This window comes from Rhodamnia argentea, chromosome 3, assembly GCF_020921035.1.
Source record: "Rhodamnia argentea isolate NSW1041297 chromosome 3, ASM2092103v1, whole genome shotgun sequence".
Classification (NCBI taxonomy): Eukaryota; Viridiplantae; Streptophyta; class Magnoliopsida; order Myrtales; family Myrtaceae; genus Rhodamnia; species Rhodamnia argentea.
Genome location: NC_063152.1, coordinates 29609477 through 29628314, shown reverse-complemented (window position 1 = coordinate 29628314; position 18838 = coordinate 29609477). Strand labels below are relative to the sequence as shown.

The 18838-nt window shown below is 41.6% G+C and overlaps 3 protein-coding genes and 1 non-coding gene across 9 annotated transcripts; 3 read left to right on the top strand and 1 right to left on the bottom strand.

Moving 5' to 3' along the window:
- Window positions 1-692: 692 nt before the first annotated feature.
- On the top strand, window positions 693-1477 carry LOC115743138 (putative invertase inhibitor). The gene has a single exon (XM_030677787.2). It carries the CDS (start codon window positions 721-723, stop codon window positions 1312-1314), a length of 594 nt encoding a protein of 197 aa, XP_030533647.2. The 5' UTR covers window positions 693-720; the 3' UTR covers window positions 1315-1477.
- A 608-nt stretch (window positions 1478-2085) lies between these two features.
- LOC115743239 lies at window positions 2086-2176 on the bottom strand. The gene has a single exon (XR_004015658.2). It is a non-coding gene; the product is annotated as a small nucleolar RNA snR60/Z15/Z230/Z193/J17 (small nucleolar RNA).
- Window positions 2177-3157: 981 nt separating this feature from the next.
- Window positions 3158-5246, top strand: LOC115743136 (probable purine permease 11). 6 transcript variants are annotated; one of them, XM_048276686.1, is made up of 5 exons: window positions 3158-3303; window positions 3473-3655; window positions 4047-4172; window positions 4314-4825; window positions 4857-5246. In XM_048276686.1, exons 1-5 carry the CDS (start codon window positions 3267-3269, stop codon window positions 4941-4943), a joined length of 945 nt encoding a protein of 314 aa, XP_048132643.1. In that variant the 5' UTR covers window positions 3158-3266; the 3' UTR covers window positions 4944-5246. The 6 variants fall into 6 exon arrangements, with proteins under 6 accessions (XP_048132643.1, XP_048132641.1, XP_030533645.1 ...); XM_048276685.1 differs by having other exon boundaries at window positions 3166-3303; window positions 3473-3702; window positions 4013-4172; XM_048276684.1 differs by having other exon boundaries at window positions 3163-3303; window positions 4047-4825.
- A 5574-nt stretch (window positions 5247-10820) lies between these two features.
- Window positions 10821-17041, top strand: LOC115743135 (phragmoplastin DRP1E-like). Its single transcript, XM_030677783.2, has 15 exons — window positions 10821-11239; window positions 11368-11431; window positions 11779-11886; window positions 12621-12722; window positions 13376-13426; window positions 13532-13593; window positions 14300-14390; window positions 14452-14516; window positions 14660-14854; window positions 14981-15100; window positions 15192-15262; window positions 15555-15780; window positions 16070-16120; window positions 16199-16567; window positions 16666-17041. The coding sequence occupies exons 1-15, from the start codon at window positions 11099-11101 to the stop codon at window positions 16792-16794; spliced, it is 1845 nt and encodes a 614-aa protein (XP_030533643.1). The 5' UTR covers window positions 10821-11098; the 3' UTR covers window positions 16795-17041.
- Window positions 17042-18838: the final 1797 nt, after the last annotated feature.

Below are 18838 nucleotides of genomic sequence, written 5' to 3'. Positions count from 1 at the left end.
CAGATGAATGTTCTCCTGAAGTTGCTGTGACTTTACAATGTACACCTTTAACGTATCAGAGGCAGTTTATGCCGTCCTGTTAAAATCAAATTTTCCAAATTTGAATTCAACAAGAATCAACACAAAGCAATCCACTTCGTTCTGACCCATGGACTCCTGTGGCCAGGTCTGAGGCAAGAGTAATTTAGTAGTAACAGTTAATTACTGCGTACGTACGAGACCAAGGAGCATGGTAGCTGTTAATTGTTCGGTTTGTGGCTGTAAGGGATATGGATGTAAGCATTCGCTTGGACTATCTCAAGTCCTCTAATGAACTTGGTATTTTGCACTGCAGCACGAGAATATCAACATGTAAGGACTAGCCTTTTCTGTCAATGTAATCTTTATATACGGACCAGGGATACCTAACGCAACGTCCGTTTATGCGCCTTAGAAACTTACATGTGCGGGTTTCCAATGATAATGGTTCATAAAAGTACAGTTTATGCAAGTCAAGTCCACTTAAGAGTCTCTCTGTGCTAGTGATTTCAAATTCCCAATTAAGCTATAGTACCGGTCTTGCAAAATTTTGCCCCTTTCTGAACAGTAATGTAGTTTTTTTTGTTTTCTTTCAAGTACAGAGTACAAGAAGCTGCTACACTAAGGAAGCTTCCTTCAATTGTAAACTCCATGTCCATAAGCTGATAAATGCTTCAACATATTGCCCAATCCACTCAACTAATGACCGAGAAAATGCAGGACCCCTCATTGTTCTCCCGAGCATCTTGCTGCTGCCTCTTCTCCCTGCTCACTCTCCTCGCAACAACCCACTTGGCGGTGAGCGCCAAAACCATGGACATAATCAGCCTAACCTGCGAAAAATGCTCGCGAGAATCACCCGTCCTTAACTACACCTTCTGTTCGGTGTCTCTCCAAGCCGTCCCGGTGAGCCATTTCACTAACCTCCAAGGCCTAGGAATCATCTCCATGGAGCTGGCTCTGGTAAATGCCACCACCACCATCTCAAGCATAGAGAAGATGGTAAGTAATGGGAGTCTTGACCCTTTTCAGCTGGATTGCTTGAGGGATTGCTTGGTGCTTTACTTGGATGCATCGAAGACCTTGGTCGATGCAATTGGGGCTTTCATGGTGGGGCGATACGGGGTTGCTAATATGCAGGTGAGTGCAGCCATGGAAGCAGCAACAACATGTGAGGATGGGTTTGAAGAGAGAGAAGAAGTTTGTCCACTGACAATGGAGAACTATGACCTGTTTCAACTGTGTGATATTGCTCGATGCATCATTCGCTTCCTTTCATTGAATATTCCTTCTTAAGCAGCAATGTACTACTTGACTTTGATAGTCTCTCTCTATCTCTCCCTCTCCTATTGTTGTTACTGCTGTTAATTTTGGAGAAACCAAAAGGTTGGTCTTCTTCTAGCCAGCCAAAGTCTCCATTTCTCGTGTTGAAAATAAATTTTCCTATTTTGAACATCAACCCTGTATGGTTTTACCTCAATAATATCTTGGCATATGCTAGTATTGGAAGCTAAATGAAGCTAAATTTCACTAGAAGTTTTTCATCAAAGAGACATTTGTGTCTAAAGAGCCACTAATTGAGGAATGAACTGTTGCATAGCGAAGCCATGCCTTTATAAGAACAGGGTCATTTCTGATCTCTGTCCCTTGCTAGTTGCTACTTTACAAAAACCTACATGTGGGCCTGGCCATGCATCTTCCTCGCACTTTCCCTCAATTTTGGTGGAGAACCCACGACCCATTTTCAAGTGTAGGCGCAGCACGACAATTCAAGACATAGTTTCAAGGGAAAGGCTGCAAGTTTCCACAGAACATACGAGATAGAGGGGCGTTGTCTAGGGGTGTCAATGGGCCGGGTCTCATATAGGCCCGACCCGACCCAGTGCCAAGTTTGGACCGGACCGGACCGGCCCGATACCGGAATCATAAACATCCAAGATATTCGGGTCAGGTCGGGTCCTCTTTTTTTTTTTTTTTTCCATCAAAGTTATGTGAAGTAAGTCTTATGTGAAAAAGACAAACAACACCGATGAGGATTTGCAAAAAAAAAAGATAAATTCTACTAGTTGGGGTCATCGGATAGACCGAAAGACTATTGAAATGTTATAATCACAAAGATTATCATCCGAACTATGCTTCTAATCATCACATGACCAACCCCTCAACCAATCAAAATAGTAAAATCGAAACCCATCTGCAAAACTTAATGCCCACGAAAAAAAAAATCGAAAAAAAAAATCAATCAAAGAAACGACTTTCGCAGCTTCGGATGGAAGGTAGTAGAGGTTATGTGTAAATCACGAATTCTCATCTATAATTGCAAATAGCTCATCTCTTTCATCACAGGCAACTGTTCAAAACATAATGGAAAGTCCTAAACTTGAAGAAAATACTCCACACCCAAAGCCCGCAAGAGATGCAGGAGAACTTGCCAAGATCTATAAAAACCAAAGAAATTACAAAGGCACAATGAAGATCAATGGCCTCATAGAGAAGATTAGATGTGTCTACACCAGTAAACCAAAGAAATTACAAAGGGACAATGAAGATCAATGGCATTGAGGGATGGCGCGCTGTTGGCGTCCGGCGTGCACTCGGACGGAAGAAAGTGATGAGAGTCTTGGCGGACCTCCGCACATTGGGCGGTGTCGCGAGGAGGGAGACGTCGGTGAAGAAGACGATGAGTAGTAGTAGAGTTGGGCCTGGGTTACTTGAGTCTTCAATCGGCCTGCTTCTTTTCATTCCCGAGCCTGGTCTAAGACTCTAAGTGGTACCAGACCAGAGCCAAGGCTTTTATTTTTGGGGCCCCAATGTGCCGGCCCTTATTGAAACAGAACCAAGGTCCGGCCCGAAATTCAGGAAATTTTCCGTTTCGGGCCGGACCGGCGCAGGCCCTTTTGACAGCCCTAGCACTGTCTATGCGTTTGTTCTCCAAAAAGAACTCAAAGACTATAAAGGAGCCAATTTTGACTTTCTTCAATCTGATCCTCACTGAAGTATTGGTGCTTTGGACTCGACTTGTAATTTGGCACCTCAACAGTCGCATAAAGAGGTCACAACAGTGAGTATTTCCAGTTTCAAATGCGATAGAGAAAGTACAGGTGATCGTCTTCAAATTTTCAACCTCCATGTCTCTTTCAAAGGTTGCTGAAGCTCCTAGTAACCTTCTTATTCGCGGTAATCAAATTTGCCTCATGTAGCTATCCAACAGAAAGATCTTGCCCTTCATGTCCTTCTAATGATTCTTCATGGAGACTGCAAGAGAGCTGCAACTGCAAACTGGAGGTCAGTCACTGAGCAAAAGCTTGCTAATAATGTACAGCAATTTGAGAATTTCGAATCGATCTTGAATGCATGATGTATTTTGGGGATATTCTCATCCTGTCACCCGATTTTAATGCACCCAAATTGACTCTGCAAATTCTTACTTCTTTTTTCTTACTGGTTCTTTGAGAGGAGCGCAGAGAACCGAAATCGAATGGAGAAGACCCTGTTGTGGATGTGGACAATCATGACCTTCAGCATCCAAGGACCAGAAGTTACAAATGGCTGATACGGGTCGCCGCCTACATCGTCTTCCTCCTCTCCGGCCAATCCGCGGCGACCCTTTTAGGCAGACTGTATTACGACAAAGGCGGTAATAGCAAATGGATGGCCACTTTTGTTCAATCTGCTGGCTTCCCGATTCTGTTGAGTCACGTGGACCATGTTTATTTATTTTATTATTTTATTTTAGTAGAATAATCAGTTGTTTAGTGTCCTAGTTATTAGGAGTTTGTTTTAGTGGTGCTGAACATGGCTTTGTGTTTTACCAAGTCAATAGGAGGTTTCTACACAGTTGCTGTTTTTTAGGAGTTTGTGGATGCACTTTCTTTATTAACCGTTGGGTATGAGCTCTTTAAATGGAGCATCTGTTGTAAGTTTTTTTTGAGTAGTAAGGAATAAACGTACTCCATTGCATATTGTCGGTATCCTTTTTCTAATACTGTAACAGATTCTCATACCTCTTCTAATTTTCAACACACCAGTGTTCTCCAATTCAAACAGGCCTACAAGTACTCGATCTCCAACCAAACCAAAGCTCTCTTCCTTAGCTCTCCTCTACCTCGCCTTTGGCCTGCTCTTGACTGGTGACAACCTGATGTACTCATACGGTCTGCTCTATCTTCCCGTTTCTACTTACTCTATCTTGTGTGCAACTCAATTGGCCTTCAATGCACTCTTTTCCTTCTTCCTAAACTCCCAAAAGTTCACCCCATTCATTCTCAATTCCCTCGTTCTGCTCACTGTGTCAGCCTCGCTCCTTGCGGTTCACTCGGACTCTGACACCACAAAGACCTCGAGAGCGAAGTACGTGATCGGATTCCTGTGTACCCCGGGAGCGTCCGCCACATATTCATTGTACCTTTCATTAGCTCAGCTTTCCTTCGAAAAAGTGATCAAAAGAGAAACGTTTTCTGCTGTGCTGGATATGCAAATATACCCATCATTCGTGGCGACTTGCTCCTGCGTTGTTGGGCTTTTCTTGAGCGGAGAGTGGAGGAAACTAGGCGGCGAGATGAAGGCATACGAGGAGGGAAGAGTGTCGTACTTGATGTCATTAATTTGGACGGCGCTGACATGGCAGATCTCCTCGGTGGGTCTGCTCGGGCTGATTTTCGAGGTGTCGTCACTGTTTTCCAACGTAATCAGTACCTTGGCATTGCCGGTTGTTCCGATTCTTGCGGTGCTATTCTTTCATGACAAGATGGACGGGATTAAGGTGATGGCAATGATTCTGGCAATCTGGGGATTCATTTCCTACATCTATCGGCATTACTTTTTTTTTTTTGGTCGAATATCAGCATTACTTAGATGATGCTGAATCCAGAAAAGATGAAGCCAATGTCACCGAGGTTTCTGGGGGTACCGCAGAGATGTGTTGATGGTCTGATACAAGAAAAAGCCGCGACGTACTCAACAAGAGCGCTTCATTTAGCAGGAGCATAATTTATCCGCACGAGGTGGGGTGATTGAACACGAGGACAAATCGGCGCGAAGGGTGATTAGCCGGTGGCATTTTGGTGATCAACTCTTCTGGAATTCATAATGTTCCCACTTGTTGCAACTATCTTTTGCTGCAGCCTTAATTTTCCTTAATTCCGTTTGATTCTCAATAGAGAAAGGTGGTGGGTGAGAAGAGAACAAACAGGAAGTAGTCAGGTTCTCAATGATTCAACCACCTGAATTGGAATTGACTCTGGCGCGGTGGTTTGTTTTGATTGCTCTGAGTTCAAAGTACACATTTTGAGCGCTTAGCAATAAATTATTTAGGTTCATTAGAAATCTATGAACACTAGCATTCAAGTTTTCTGAATCTTTCTGTAGGTGTTACTTTGACAAATCGAGACAGGTGGGTCAGCAGTAATCAGATGACTTAGTGAGAATTCTCATCCGAACAGCTAGTGTTGTTTAACGTTTTCGAATTATGATTTCTTTACGGTAATTTCTTTTTGAGAAAATTATCAAGAAATTCTAATTCAACCCCAAACCTTTTAATTTTTAGCTAATTTAGTCATAAACCTTTGAAAAAATTCCTAATAAAGGAATAAAATATCCTCATTTTTTCGAATAAGGGCATGAAATACTTAAATTATTTCAAAGAAGGATCTGGTTGAATGGTATTTTCGTTCTTTACTTTTTCGATTTTTTTTTCTTTTTCCTATTTTTCTTTTATCCATTTCTTCTCTTTTTTTTTTCTCCCCTCTCCTCCGTTTCCCTTCCCTTCCCTTCCCAGGCCATCGCCAACCTCAGGCGAGGGCAGGCAAGGGCAACCATCGCCCGAGCCGGCCCAGGCGAGGGTGGCCTCGCTAGCCCAAGCGAGGACTTCCCTAGGCCGACGCTGGAGAGGGGGCCCTAGCTCGACACCGGCCTACGCGAGCATCTGAGGCCAACATGTGAAGACCTGAATTCTCACTAGTTGGATTATAAGCAGAATAGGTAATGTTGGGCTTGGATTAGTGGCAAATGTGAACTTGGGGCATTAAATTCTTGTGCAGTGGGTTACATTGGTTAAATGAAGTAGTCGGGCACGATATTATTAGACGAACCACTGGTGATTTATAATTGTTTTGATGCGTGTAGTAACAGTTCGGCGCAGAATTATTTCGGAAACGGACCGCGAAGCCCCAAGAACAGACTAGCCGTCCCTACTGACTCTCTCTTTCTTCTTCTTCCTCTTCATTTTCTTCTTTGCTAATGCTCTCTCTCGCTCCCTGTTGCTTGGTCGGCGATACCACCAGGCGATGGCGGTTCCACGAACTCCTCTAGGCCCTATATTCAGCACCTCAACATCGCTTGCTCCCCCTCCGTCGGTGCTCCTCGCGCGTGACCCGTCAAGGAAGAAAGTGTCGATTTGGCTCGTTCGAACGGCGACTCGACTTTCGTTTTCTTCGTGGGCGACCCTAAGCCAAGTGCTCATCTCACCTTACCTCTAGACGGTTAGATGGACTTTCGTTATGGTGAGGATCGTTGACTTTGAAAAATGGGTATGAAGAAGAAAAAATCAGTTCGCATGTCGGGGAAGATATGGAAGATCCATCGCTTGATCTAGTATCCTTAGGTCCTGGATAAGCTGATTCTAAGGCGTGATCGCTTTGTTTGTCATCAATTTGAAGTGAATTGGAGTGGGACAGCGAATGAGTCTTTAGACGTGAACTAAGGGAGGAAGAAACAATCAGAGCTTGTTCTGACGTTGACTAGAGTTCCATTTCCTCGAACGTTAGACTAGAGGCAGGTTGAACTTCTAATCCTTTCCACTAGATTAGCTGTTTGTCCACTAATTGGGCGCAGTGACACTGTTTGTTTTTGGGAATGCCAAAGTGAGGTTCGGTTGTATGACGATGAGATTTGCTTTGCATGTGGGTTCTGCTTGCCGAATTATGATCGTGTGGCTTTGGGTAGTCAAGAGCTATGCGCTGGTCATCTTGTTTGTCATTGAGATGGTGAGAATTTGAGCAATCTTGTTTGTGGGTGTTCAGCTTGAGGCCGCGGGTTGCTTGTGACATGCTTAGTGTCGTATGTGTGGTTGCGTGTTGTGGTCTTGGTTTAATCATGTGACGAATAGATAGTTTAGTTGATAGTCTTAGAAAGTTCCCACTCATTGAGCTTCGACTCATCCCGTTGATTGAACCTTTTTTTTTTTTTTCTAGATAAGCATCCCATTTGAGAAGTAGTGGACATGAATGATGGCGATAGAGCTTGCCGATGAAAACGGTGGATAATACTCTAGAATAGACAATAACTTTTGAAATCCTCTTAGTGTATTTGTTTGGTTTGTTTAAAGAAGATGATGCACAGAACGATCAATTATTTATATAAAATCAATTGTTTTTGCTATGAATGATCTTGTTGATAATGTGTGACAAGCAGTGAACCCTATGAGTAGAAGGCCATACCTTCTAAGTGTTGTGCTTGCCTCGTGTTTTTATGTGCAATTGTATTTGATGTATAGCCGCCAAATGTTTTTAATTTATTAAGCTTCCGCATGCGTCTTCTAATATTATGTATAATAAAAGATTAAAATAGAGTTCGCAAGTAGCGTGGCGCCGACATGGCGATGGGATGGGAGGGGAAGGGAGTGGAGAAAAAAGAAAAAGAAAAAAAAAAGAAAAAAAAAAGAAAAGAAACGGCAAAAAGAAAAAAAAGCTCAACAAATAAAGGACAAAAATGCCCTTTGACCGGGCCCTTTTTTGAAACAATTTGAGTACTTCAGGCCTTTATTTAAAGTAATGTCTATTTTTGGAGCTTATTTGAGAAAATGAGGGCACTTTAGGCCCTTATTTAGAATTTTTCCTAAACCCTTTGATAATTTGCCAATTCATTTCATGTAGCCAATTTTGTCCGAAAATTATTAACATGGATGCCGACCGTTCTATATGGCGCCACCGGCGTTAACATGGACATTTTTTGTAATTTTTTTTTAAATTTTATGAATATATTACTATTGTTCTTCTCTTTTTTTTTTTTTTTTTCTGATTTTTCATTGCGGCCAGCAATGTTGTGCCTCACCCAAGGTTCGAGTCCTCGCCGGAGGCCACGAGGGCGGCCTCGCTTGGGCTACATGGGTCTAACCCTTGCAAGATCCAACAAGGACGGCCCTCGCCAGAGGCCGCAAGGTTGAAGACCACGAGGTTCTACATCACGGTCTCGGGCGAGGGCTCGAGCCTCGCTAGTGGTTGGGCGAGCCACGACTTAGCTAGCCACAATAAAAAAAAAAATAGAAAATAAAAAAGGGAAAAAAGTGAAAATAATAAAAAATTCATATATTTTTCAATAAATTTTTAAAAAATGCTATAAAAAGTTATTTGCGTCGGCGTTAGCGGCGCTACGTAGGATGACTAGCATCTACAGTAGTGATTTTAAGGCAAATTATCCGGAAGGACTCGATTGACAAATTGTCAAAAGCTTTAAGACTAAATTTACCAAATTAAAATGTCTATGACTTAATTGGCACGATTGCAATAGGTTTAGGACATTTTTGGTAATTTCCCGCTTTTTTTTTTTGTTAATACCAACAAAAATCCAAAATTGATACATCGATGCCACATTTACCCCAAATTAAGTTTTACGTCACAAAAAACTCCCTAATTGATATACACATGCCACATTTACTTCAAGCCGGTTCACCCATGTTGCATGTAATCCAAAAGAATTTTATGTTACAAAAAATCTCAAGCTGGAGCAACCGTGTCGTATTTACTCCCAAATTGATGCACATATGCCACATTTGTCCTAGCAAATCTCAATTTTACCGTAATTTTGGGTAAACTTGACATGAATGTATCAATTTAGGCGAAATGTGGTACATGTGCATTTGAAAATTTGTGACACAAAAATTAGTTTGGAATGGATGTGGCACAACTACACCGATTTGGGAGTTTTTGAAACACAAAAATTACTTCGGAGTAAATGTGGCACGAAATTTTTTGTGGTCTCTCAACCCTTTATTTTCTTAAACTATGCATCCCTTTTTACTTGTATATCTTCCATGGGTATTGATACATGTAAAATCGTATATAAATGTTGTCGTAGCTCTTTAAATATTAAACGTACATCGGAAAAATTCTAAATAAGGACGTAAAGTACATTCATTCCGGGCTTTGAGGGCGCGCATGATAACACTTCAAAAGCAGAATTTCGCCGTCAGAAGTGCTTCTGAAGCTGAAATCCGTTTGGTAAAGACACTTCAAAAGTGCTTTTGAAACCGAAATCCGTTTGGTAAAAATATTGACTTCTGGTTAGATTTTTGTCCAACTTTGAGAAGTAAAAAATTTTTACTTCTCAACTTCAGAAATCACTTCTTCGACTCCGCCGACCAACGCCCGCCCGCCGGTCGCCGCCCGCTCGCCGGCCGCAGGTCGACGCCGCCGCCGGTATTTGATTAAAAGTAGAAATTTCAAATTTTATCAAACGTCTTTTTTTATCAGAAATCAACTTTTGATGGAGAAGTTGCCAAATCAACCTCTGCTTTTGATGGAGAAGTTGAAAAATCAACCTTTGCTTCTGATGGTGTTTCAGAAGCGAAGTGTTGCCATGTGCGCCCTGAGTAAACCTTATTTCAAATAAAAATTTAAAGTAACCTCTTTATTTCAAAGAAGGACCTGACGGTACTGACCAAAAGCATCTTCTTCATTTGTTTTTTTTTGTTTTTCCTTTTTCCTTTTCTGTTTTCTCTTTTTTTCCTTTCTTTCTTCAACATACGATTCTGGCTAGTGGCTGGCCTCCGACAAGAGCTAAGGGTGACTGTCGAGGCAAGGGTGACTGTCGAGGGCCATGAGGGATGGCCATACCTTCTTCAGACGATGAAAGAGTAGAGATCGGCAAGTTCCAATCGGCCGACAATGTCATCATTACTCCCTTCCAGCTCTGTTGAAGCTTGCCGCCACCGTCAGCATGCGGCACCAGTCTACCATCGACATGCGCTCTTCCTCACTCGGCGGAGCACGAAACCAACACATGCATTCTCCTCTCTGGATTTTTCTCTCTCGGTTGATCTCACAAGCGCCTTCTTCCCCTTGATCTCTTCATCTCAACTTCTTTACATCTCTGGAGCTTCGTCACATATAGACTCACAGGGACGCACTCGTTCAGAAATTAATTCTCTCGATTTTCTTTTCCTCTTGGTAACCGAACAAAGGAAAGATTGATAGACTGAGAAAAAACAGATCTGAAAGAGAGGAAAGGGAGAGAGAGCTCGGGTGTTTACTCATGCACTGACCCTCCTTCATGTTACCACCCGCCTCGCCCGCCGCCATCTTAGGACCTCTTACTGGTACCTTTCCTCGTCGAGTTATTCCCGTATTTCGTCATTTCCAGTGAGTTCATCTTTCAGTGGCCGTTGAGGGCAGCCTCAACTTGACAACCACGGGCTAGCTGAATCGCCTTGGCGGCCATGCCCAGCTCTCGCTGGTGGCGGACCATCGCCTGACATCTGCCTCTGGCGAAAAGGAATGTAAAAAAACAAAGGAAGAAAAAAAGGGAAAAAATAGAAAAGAAACAAGGAAAAAAAATAAATAATATAAATAATAAAAAAGTTCTTGGTCAGGAAATTTTTTGAAATGAAGAGGGAAATTCGGGCTTTTATTTGAAATAAAATTTATTTTAGATCTTTATTTAAATATATTTTTCATTGACTTTTTTTTTTGGGAGCTAAACGGAGATGTCATAACAGAAAAGAAAATGAGTTGACCTTAGGCTGACCGCGTCCAAGTTTTTTTTTTTTTTTTTTGGGTCGAAGACCACGTCAATTTAAAAAGCCAACAAAAATAAGAAAGCAAACCAAGTGCGCCCACAAGGCCGACATTCGTCTCTATCACCATCACTCGAACGTCTCGCTCAGAATTTTTTTAAAAATCTCTCTTTTCGAGAAAACAAGAAGTAAGCAGCGAAAATAGCTCCCTTCCTGCTCTGCTCCTTCTCTCTCTCCATCCCCATCATCGCCATCACCATCACCATCACTGCAGTCCTCCTCGTATTCTCTCTTATCCATTCGAATTCGAATTCGAGCTCGACAGCTGGGTTCGCTTCCTCTGCTTGTCGCATGGCCACCATGGAGAGCTTGATTGGCTTGGTCAACAGGATTCAGCGAGCTTGCACGGTCCTCGGCGACCACGGCGGCGACCACGGCGCTCTGCCTACTCTCTGGGAGGCTCTTCCCTCCGTCGTCGTCGTTGGCGGCCAGGTTCTCTCTCTCTCTCTCTCTCTCTCAGCGTGCATATGTCGGTATATGTTTGTGGGTTTTAGTTCTGAACTGAGCGTTTTGAAATGCCTCTTGATGGCCGGTGTTATCGATGATATGTATCGTTGCAGAGCTCGGGTAAATCGTCTGTGCTGGAGAGTATTGTTGGCCGAGATTTTCTCCCTCGAGGTTCAGGTATGTGCTTATATAGCTGCTAGTTGCTTTTGCGTTACTTTTTGGTTTCGGAATTAGTGAAGGGAGACACAAAGAATCCATCTTTCTATCAGTTGTCCTTGAAAATTTCATGTAATACTATGGATGCTCAGTTCAGTTTGCGAAATTGGTTTATAAGGAGACGTGATGGAGCATTTGAACAAGTGGGTTGGTGGTGCTATACCTCTGGTTTTCAGTCATGCTGAAACTGATTCGTCTAGATTTTAGGCGATTGTTTTAGAATTATGTGCTTGAAGTTCGAGTAGGCACTGCTTTATCTTCAGTCCAAGCCCTCTGGGTTCTTATTTTTCCTTGTCACTTGCTTCCAGGAATTGTGACCAGGCGGCCTCTAGTGTTGCAGCTGCAAAAGACAGAGTCTGGGTTACAAGAATATGCAGAATTCCTGCATCTGCCAAAGAAAAGATTCACTGACTTCTGTATGTCAACTTTTTTTCGGAATGACGATATGTCGCTTTTGGTGCTTCAACAAATTGACTTTGTCTTTACATTTGCACCGTCAGCGAAAAAGAAAAGGGGATCAAAATGATGAATCTTTTTAAATAAAGTGATTACATTCTTGAACTTTTACTACTGCATTTTGACGTATTGCTTTCAGTCAACTTTTCTATCATGGTAGTGGCAGTTAATTCATTTAAATAGACCTAGTGAAGCATCTTGAGATCAAGTCTACACCCCACTGTGCAAGTTGGGATTCTTGAGATCCTCTACAGATTTGTCTTTTTGCACACTTAGCTTGCATAGGAGTAATTTTCCTATTATCTTCAAGTTTGTGACACGACTCCAAGATCAGTGTCTTTTGTCACCTTTAAATTGCTTCTGATAGCTATCTATCTGCTCGCTCACGTGATAGTTTGTCTGATATCGACATTATAAGGTGCACACAATTGGAGCTTGAGGCACTTTAATCAGCAAGAGCTGTCCTTTATCTTGGTTTATTGCATTTTGAATTGGTTGTAGATCTTAGTCTACAAAGAAGGATCAACTTCACTTTTATGTTCCTTTATGATCAACAGTTTCTTGGATGCATGCAATATTTGCTTCCAAAATGTGTGAAATGAGATTGATGTGCTCTACATACTCTGAATTCCTGAATTTGCAAAAGAAATGTCAGTAGGAGCAGTTCGTCTGACTCTTGCTTGGTATTATGCAGCTATGGTTCGCAATGAAATTCAGGATGAGACCGATAGATTGACTGGAAAGTCGAAACAGATATCTCCGGTTCCCATCCATCTTAGCATCTACTCCCCAAATGGTAACAACATCTGAAATTTAGATCTACCAATTGTAGATTGGCAATCATTTTTTTCTGGACCATACTGTTTTGGGTACTGGGATGCATTAATGCATGTGTACTTTTTCTCTTCTCCTGTAAATGAACAATTATGAGCCGTTCCTGAAGCTACAGAAAGCAGCTTCCTGAAAATATGCCTGAATCTTAGTCTTATCAATATTGGTGGGGGCTTGGAAGGGGTTAATGGAGCTTTAAGGATGGTCTTTTAAGATTTAGGCCCGTGGGCTAGTGTGGTGGCAGTGGGATACAAGACACGAGGGTTAGGGCAAGAATTAATCATTGTTCGCTAGTTGAAAAGTTGGTCTGTTTGACTGGTCACAAGATCTAAACTTTATAGTAGCCGCACTTTTGTTTTCATTTTTTTTAGTGGAGTCGCCTCTCAAAATTTTGATCTTCTACCTTTTGTTGTAAGAATTGGCTCGTAGTTAATTAATGCGCATTAGATACATCCTCCCCTTTAAGTTGTTAACTGGATCCATAATCCGTTTCTGTGATTTCTGATGAAAAAACATGTCTTTTTGACATTTTTTTGCTCTCATTATTCAGTTTGATAACTTCATCAATATTCTTTGTTTCATTTCTTGAGTTATCAACCAGCTTCTTTTTGCTGGCAGTTGTCAACTTAACTTTGATAGATTTGCCCGGATTGACCAAAGTTGCTGTAGGTATGTTTTTTAACACACCCATTTCTGGTGAAATGGATTTCTTCATATGATTTCACTTTTGATCTATTAATCTCAATAGTATTGGATATCTTTTGTTGCTGAAAGAGGGACAGCCAGAGAGTATCGTCCGAGACATTGAAATTATGGTCCGGTCGTATGTTGAAAAGGTAAGATATGTGTTCTGACTGTATATCAAAACTTGCTCTTCTATGGCAATGATGTTCTCTGCTTTCGTGAACTCTCCTCATCAGCGAATTTAAAAAAAGGAAGGCTTGTTGGTCGGAAAACTTCATGCTAATTCTGGCTAGTCTAACTCTAGGAAGCTGACTTCGGTCTCAAAGTTCATCTCTGAAATTGAAGGGACCTTAGCAACTGGTGTAACAGGTTTAAGTTTCTGAGAGAGATGAGCTTAAGTTCTCGATCAGATTAGAAGAATTATATTCTACATAATAATGAAATTGTCTATCATGACAGCCCCTTGAGTTCAAATTAAGTGAAAGAAATCCCTAATGATGGTCACATCTGTCCAACTGGTGAGCTCACTTCTTTTTTGCACGATAGTCACAAACTAGTAGGGATGACTGGTATTGGAATGAGGGCACTTAGAAGTTCAAATGTTGCCGAGAAATTATATTGTCAAATCTCCTTAAAGTGCAAAGTCTATCTCCTATGTAGACTTTAGGAATTTGCTATTTTAATTGACAATACGTGTTTTTTGGTCATGCTTTATTATGATGAGCATCCCTTTGGAAATGAAATAGTATCTGCCACTTCAATATGTGCATGTCATAATTTTATTGCATATAAGTAGCCTAACTGCATCATCTTGGCCATAACTTCAGCGTTAGTTTCTGTTTTTTCTCTTTGTTGTAGCCGAATTGCATTATCTTGGCCATTACTCCAGCCAATCAAGATATTGCTACATCTGATTCTATCAAGCTCGCAAGAGAAGTTGATCCTTCAGGTACAGCCTATACAAATGATTTCATAGCATGGAACTTTGAATAACTTTGTGATGATCATAGGTGAGAGAACATTTGGCGTCTTGACAAAGCTTGATTTGATGGACAAGGGAACTAATGCAATTGATGTAAGTGATTTCTCACTACAAACTTTTCCAGCTTGGTATCTGATCCTAGAGCATCAGTTTCTCTCCTTCTCCCTCTCTGTCTCTGTCTCTGTCTCTGTCTCTGTCTCTCTCTCTCATCCATATACCTTTGCGGTTGTTACAAGGTTCTAGAAGGAAGGTCTTATCGGCTTCAACACCCTTGGGTTGGTATAGTGAACCGATCCCAAGCTGATATAAATAAGAACGTAGACATGATCTTTGCTCGGAGGAAGGAACGTGAGTTCTTTGCAACAAGCCCTGATTATGGACACTTGGCTGGTAAAATGGGCTCAGAGTACCTTGCGAAACTCCTTTCAAAGGTTCTTTTTGCTCCTTATTTGACAATAACCTGCTGCAGTCTTCGACCTTGGGATTGCTTCCTCTCTCTCTCTCTCTCTCTCTTTTTTTTTGAGTTGTCTACATAATGGGACTTGACTTGGTTTCAGCATCTAGAGTCTGTCATTAGAGCTCGCATACCGGACATAACATCTTTGATCAATAAAACAATTGATGAACTTGAAGCAGAGTTGAATCATCTAGGTAGACCTGTTGCTGCTGATGCTGGGGTGAGGAATTTCTGACCATCCTTTTCTCTTACATGTGAATATGATATGGATTCTTCATGAGTTTAAGTTTTGATGATTGGCGTTGCTATAGGCCCAGTTATATACCATACTAGAGTTGTGCCGTGCATTTGACCGAATTTTCAAGGAGCATTTGGAAGGAGGGTAATATTGTGCTCCCTTTCTCTCACCTAGACTCCTTTTTTTGAGTTTCTTCATGATGTGAGCGTTTTTGTCATCATATTGTATTAAGGCTTGAAAATAGTTGAAGCAGTCTGTTGCTAATTTGGTGCTTTGATTTTTCACAGCTCTCAGAAGCAACAATCTCTAAATTTCTTGCTTTTATCTCCTTGGATATGCTTATAATTGGATAACCGTCATTAGTGTTTATTACAGTTAAAAGTTGTCTTCAGAAGCTCGAATTCTGATTCTTTCTTGTTAATTTGAGTTTTCTCAGACGACCTGGTGGTGCTAGAATCTATGGTATTTTTGACAATCAACTCCCTGCTGCTTTAAGAAAGCTTCCTTTTGATCGTCACCTGTCACTGCAAAATGTGAAGAAGGTGGTCTCAGAGGCAGATGGCTACCAGCCTCATCTTATTGCTCCTGAGCAAGGTTATCGACGGCTTATCGATGGCGCACTTAATTATTTTAGAGGGCCAGCTGAAGCATCAGTGGATGCTGTAAGTGCCATCATGGAGTATCCTTCTTTGCTTCTGTTGATTTGTTGTGAGAGTCCATTTCTTACTAGTTATTTTGGTACTCCTACATTCTACCAAAGTCAAGTGGTGCCAAAAGGTTGTTTCAAAGATGATTAAAGGGACATATGAAAATACCGTGTCTTAAAGAAATGAAACTTGAGAATTAGGTGGTTATTCTTATGAAATTAATTATGACTTTTTTGGGCTTAAGGTGATCAGTTAGGAGTCAAAACTGAATAAGTTCTTCACCCTTTATCACTTGTTCCCGCAGGTTCATTATATCTTGAAGGACCTTGTGAGAAAATCTATTGGAGAAACTCAGGTCAGGTCTGAAATTAGGTTATGCTGAAGATTGTGATATTGTCTTAGCATAACCATATGGAATGCTGTATTCAAGCAGGAATTGAAGCGTTTTCCAACTCTTCAAGTGGAAATTCGAGCAGCTGCCGGTGAAGCACTGGAAAGGTTCCGTGAAGATGGCAAGAAGACAACTTTACGGCTGGTGGACATGGAATCTTCATACCTGACGGTAGACTTCTTTAGGAGACTTCCTCAGGAAGCAGAAAAGGGAGGAAATCAAGCTGCCAATGCTGCAGATAGGTACACGGAGGGGCATTACCGCAGGATCGGATCAAATGTTTCCTCTTACGTCGGGATGGTGTCCGAGACACTGAGGAACACCATCCCAAAGGCTGTGGTCCATTGTCAAGTGAGAGAAGCAAAACGCTCTTTACTAGATCATTTCTATACTCAAGTGGGCAAAAAGGAGGTGTGTGGACTTGTCACTCACACTCATCAGCATGACATGATTTTGCCATTGCATATTTTACCGCACAATCATAATTTGCTTCATTTTCTATCTTCTAGGCCAATCAGCTCGCTCAGTTGTTGGATGAAGATCCTGCACAGATGGAAAGAAGGCAGCAATGCACTAGGAGGCTTGAGTTATATAAATCTGCTCGGGACGAGATAGACTCAGTCTCTTGGTCAAGATGAAAAGATTCGCGTGCTTGATGATGCCCCTGGTGGAATAGGTGAACGGCCACAGCCATCGAGATGACTCTTTGTACTTTGTTGTATTTTGAGGGCTGTCAATTGTAGTTTTGAGTCGTGTACATATATACTTATATTCCGGCTTGGATAGCACCGAGATGTTAACAGTTGGATGAACTGTTATCTGAACAAAATTGCTGTATGATTCATTAGCTGTATGGCATCTCTCTGCATCATCTCTTTGTAGCCATCAGGAGAGTAGAATCCAATTCTTGTCCACGTAAAGGAGTTGCATGCATAAACTAGCTATTTTGATAACGAATGAGTCTATTTTCAAAGAGAATAAGCAAATATCCGTATTTGTGTGGTTTAGTCATAAGGAGAACATGACTGTTTGTCCTAAATATACCAAAGACTCTACATGGCTGAGACTTGGCCCGGTTTGCCTATTGTTTAATAGAGTTGTTACAACTAGTGTAAATGGTGTTCAATTACTTCATGTGAAGAAACTCCAAGGCTCCTTGCAGATAAGAATGACAGCGGAAGTAAAACAGTGTACATCTTGCATTCATGGTCAATATCTCCGCCTCCAAGGCTTAAACATGGTTCTCGCTGTGGCTCTCTGTTCTCTAGTTTTCATCATTGAGAAATGACAATTTGGTTGATCGTGCGTGGGGCCTGGGGGTCTACACCTTCATCATGGTTTCCAAGTCATTGCTGATGAGGTTCAATGGAAAAATCTCAAGCCGGTCTGATTGGCTTCCTTCATACGTCGTCTTTGGGTTACTACCCCCCAAAATTCAAAGTTCAATCAAGAGGAATTAGCTGGAATTAAGGACATGCTTAGGAAAGCAATCACATTTGAACTGGCCAAAAAGGAAAAAAAAAAAAAAAACTCTTGGCTAATCAACACGCAACTCATTGGCTACTAATATCTAAGAATTACCTTAAGAAATCTGGACAGACATCTGTACTCGCGTTATGATCATGTACATCTTGTTCGGACAAGACAGAATTGAATTATATTCCTTGCAACTTTTCAAGTTCGGTGTGCGTGGAGCAATGATAGAGCTAGACAATAAACGAAAAGAAAGATTCACGAGCAACAACCTCGATTTGGATGGCGTTAGGATGAGATAGCACCCAGGCGCTGGCAATCGCGCTACAGTTTCAGCCAGATTCCTCAACCAATTTCCTGTCCCGGTACATGAGCATCGGCATTCACGCAAAGTCACCTAATAGATGCTGAGGTTCGGGTTCATGTTCATGTTCAAGGATTCTTCCCACATTATAGACAGGATGCATAGTTTTTCTCCAGGTAAGTTGCCGGAATTCATAATGCCTAGACCGAGACAGAACAGTATGAACATGGCCAACATAGCAGAGCATACAGCCGTTTGGGACTCTTGAAAGGCTGCTTTAAGTGGGAAAATCAAGAAATGCGTAAAACTTCTTTGCTAGTGCACCACCACCTAACTGACTTCTCTCTTCTTCCTTCTCTTCTGAATCTTGCTTTCTATAATTTCTCGGTCAGAGCATATTGCCATTTTAGACTTCTCTCTCTCTCTCTCTCTTTGCGGTCAACTATGCCTAGCATGAATACACCAGATGACATTTTGCAAGTCAAATTCTCTCTCTCTGTCTCTACTCTCTATTGCGGGCGCTGGGTAGGTAAAGATCACTTAGCGGTCAACTGTGCCTAGCATGAATACATCAGATGACATTTTGGGAGTCAAATTCTTTTTCCTTCTATTGTTTATTCATAGCTTGATTGTAAACTTAGGAGTGGAATAGCTGCTACTGTATTGGTTCAAGAGCATGCATACCAATTTGAACTTTCACAAAGGGAACATTGTGACCCTACTTTCTTTCGTTAAGCAAGGAAACTCGAACACAAGAAGAGAAGGAGGAATTGTACACTTAGGAAAAATTCTTCGAGTCAGAAAAGCACATTTGGACGCTATATACCAAACAGGGGAAATTCCAAGTCTTAACTATTAGCTGAAAAGGATTGTGTTTCAATCTACTTCATTTATACTGCTTGCAG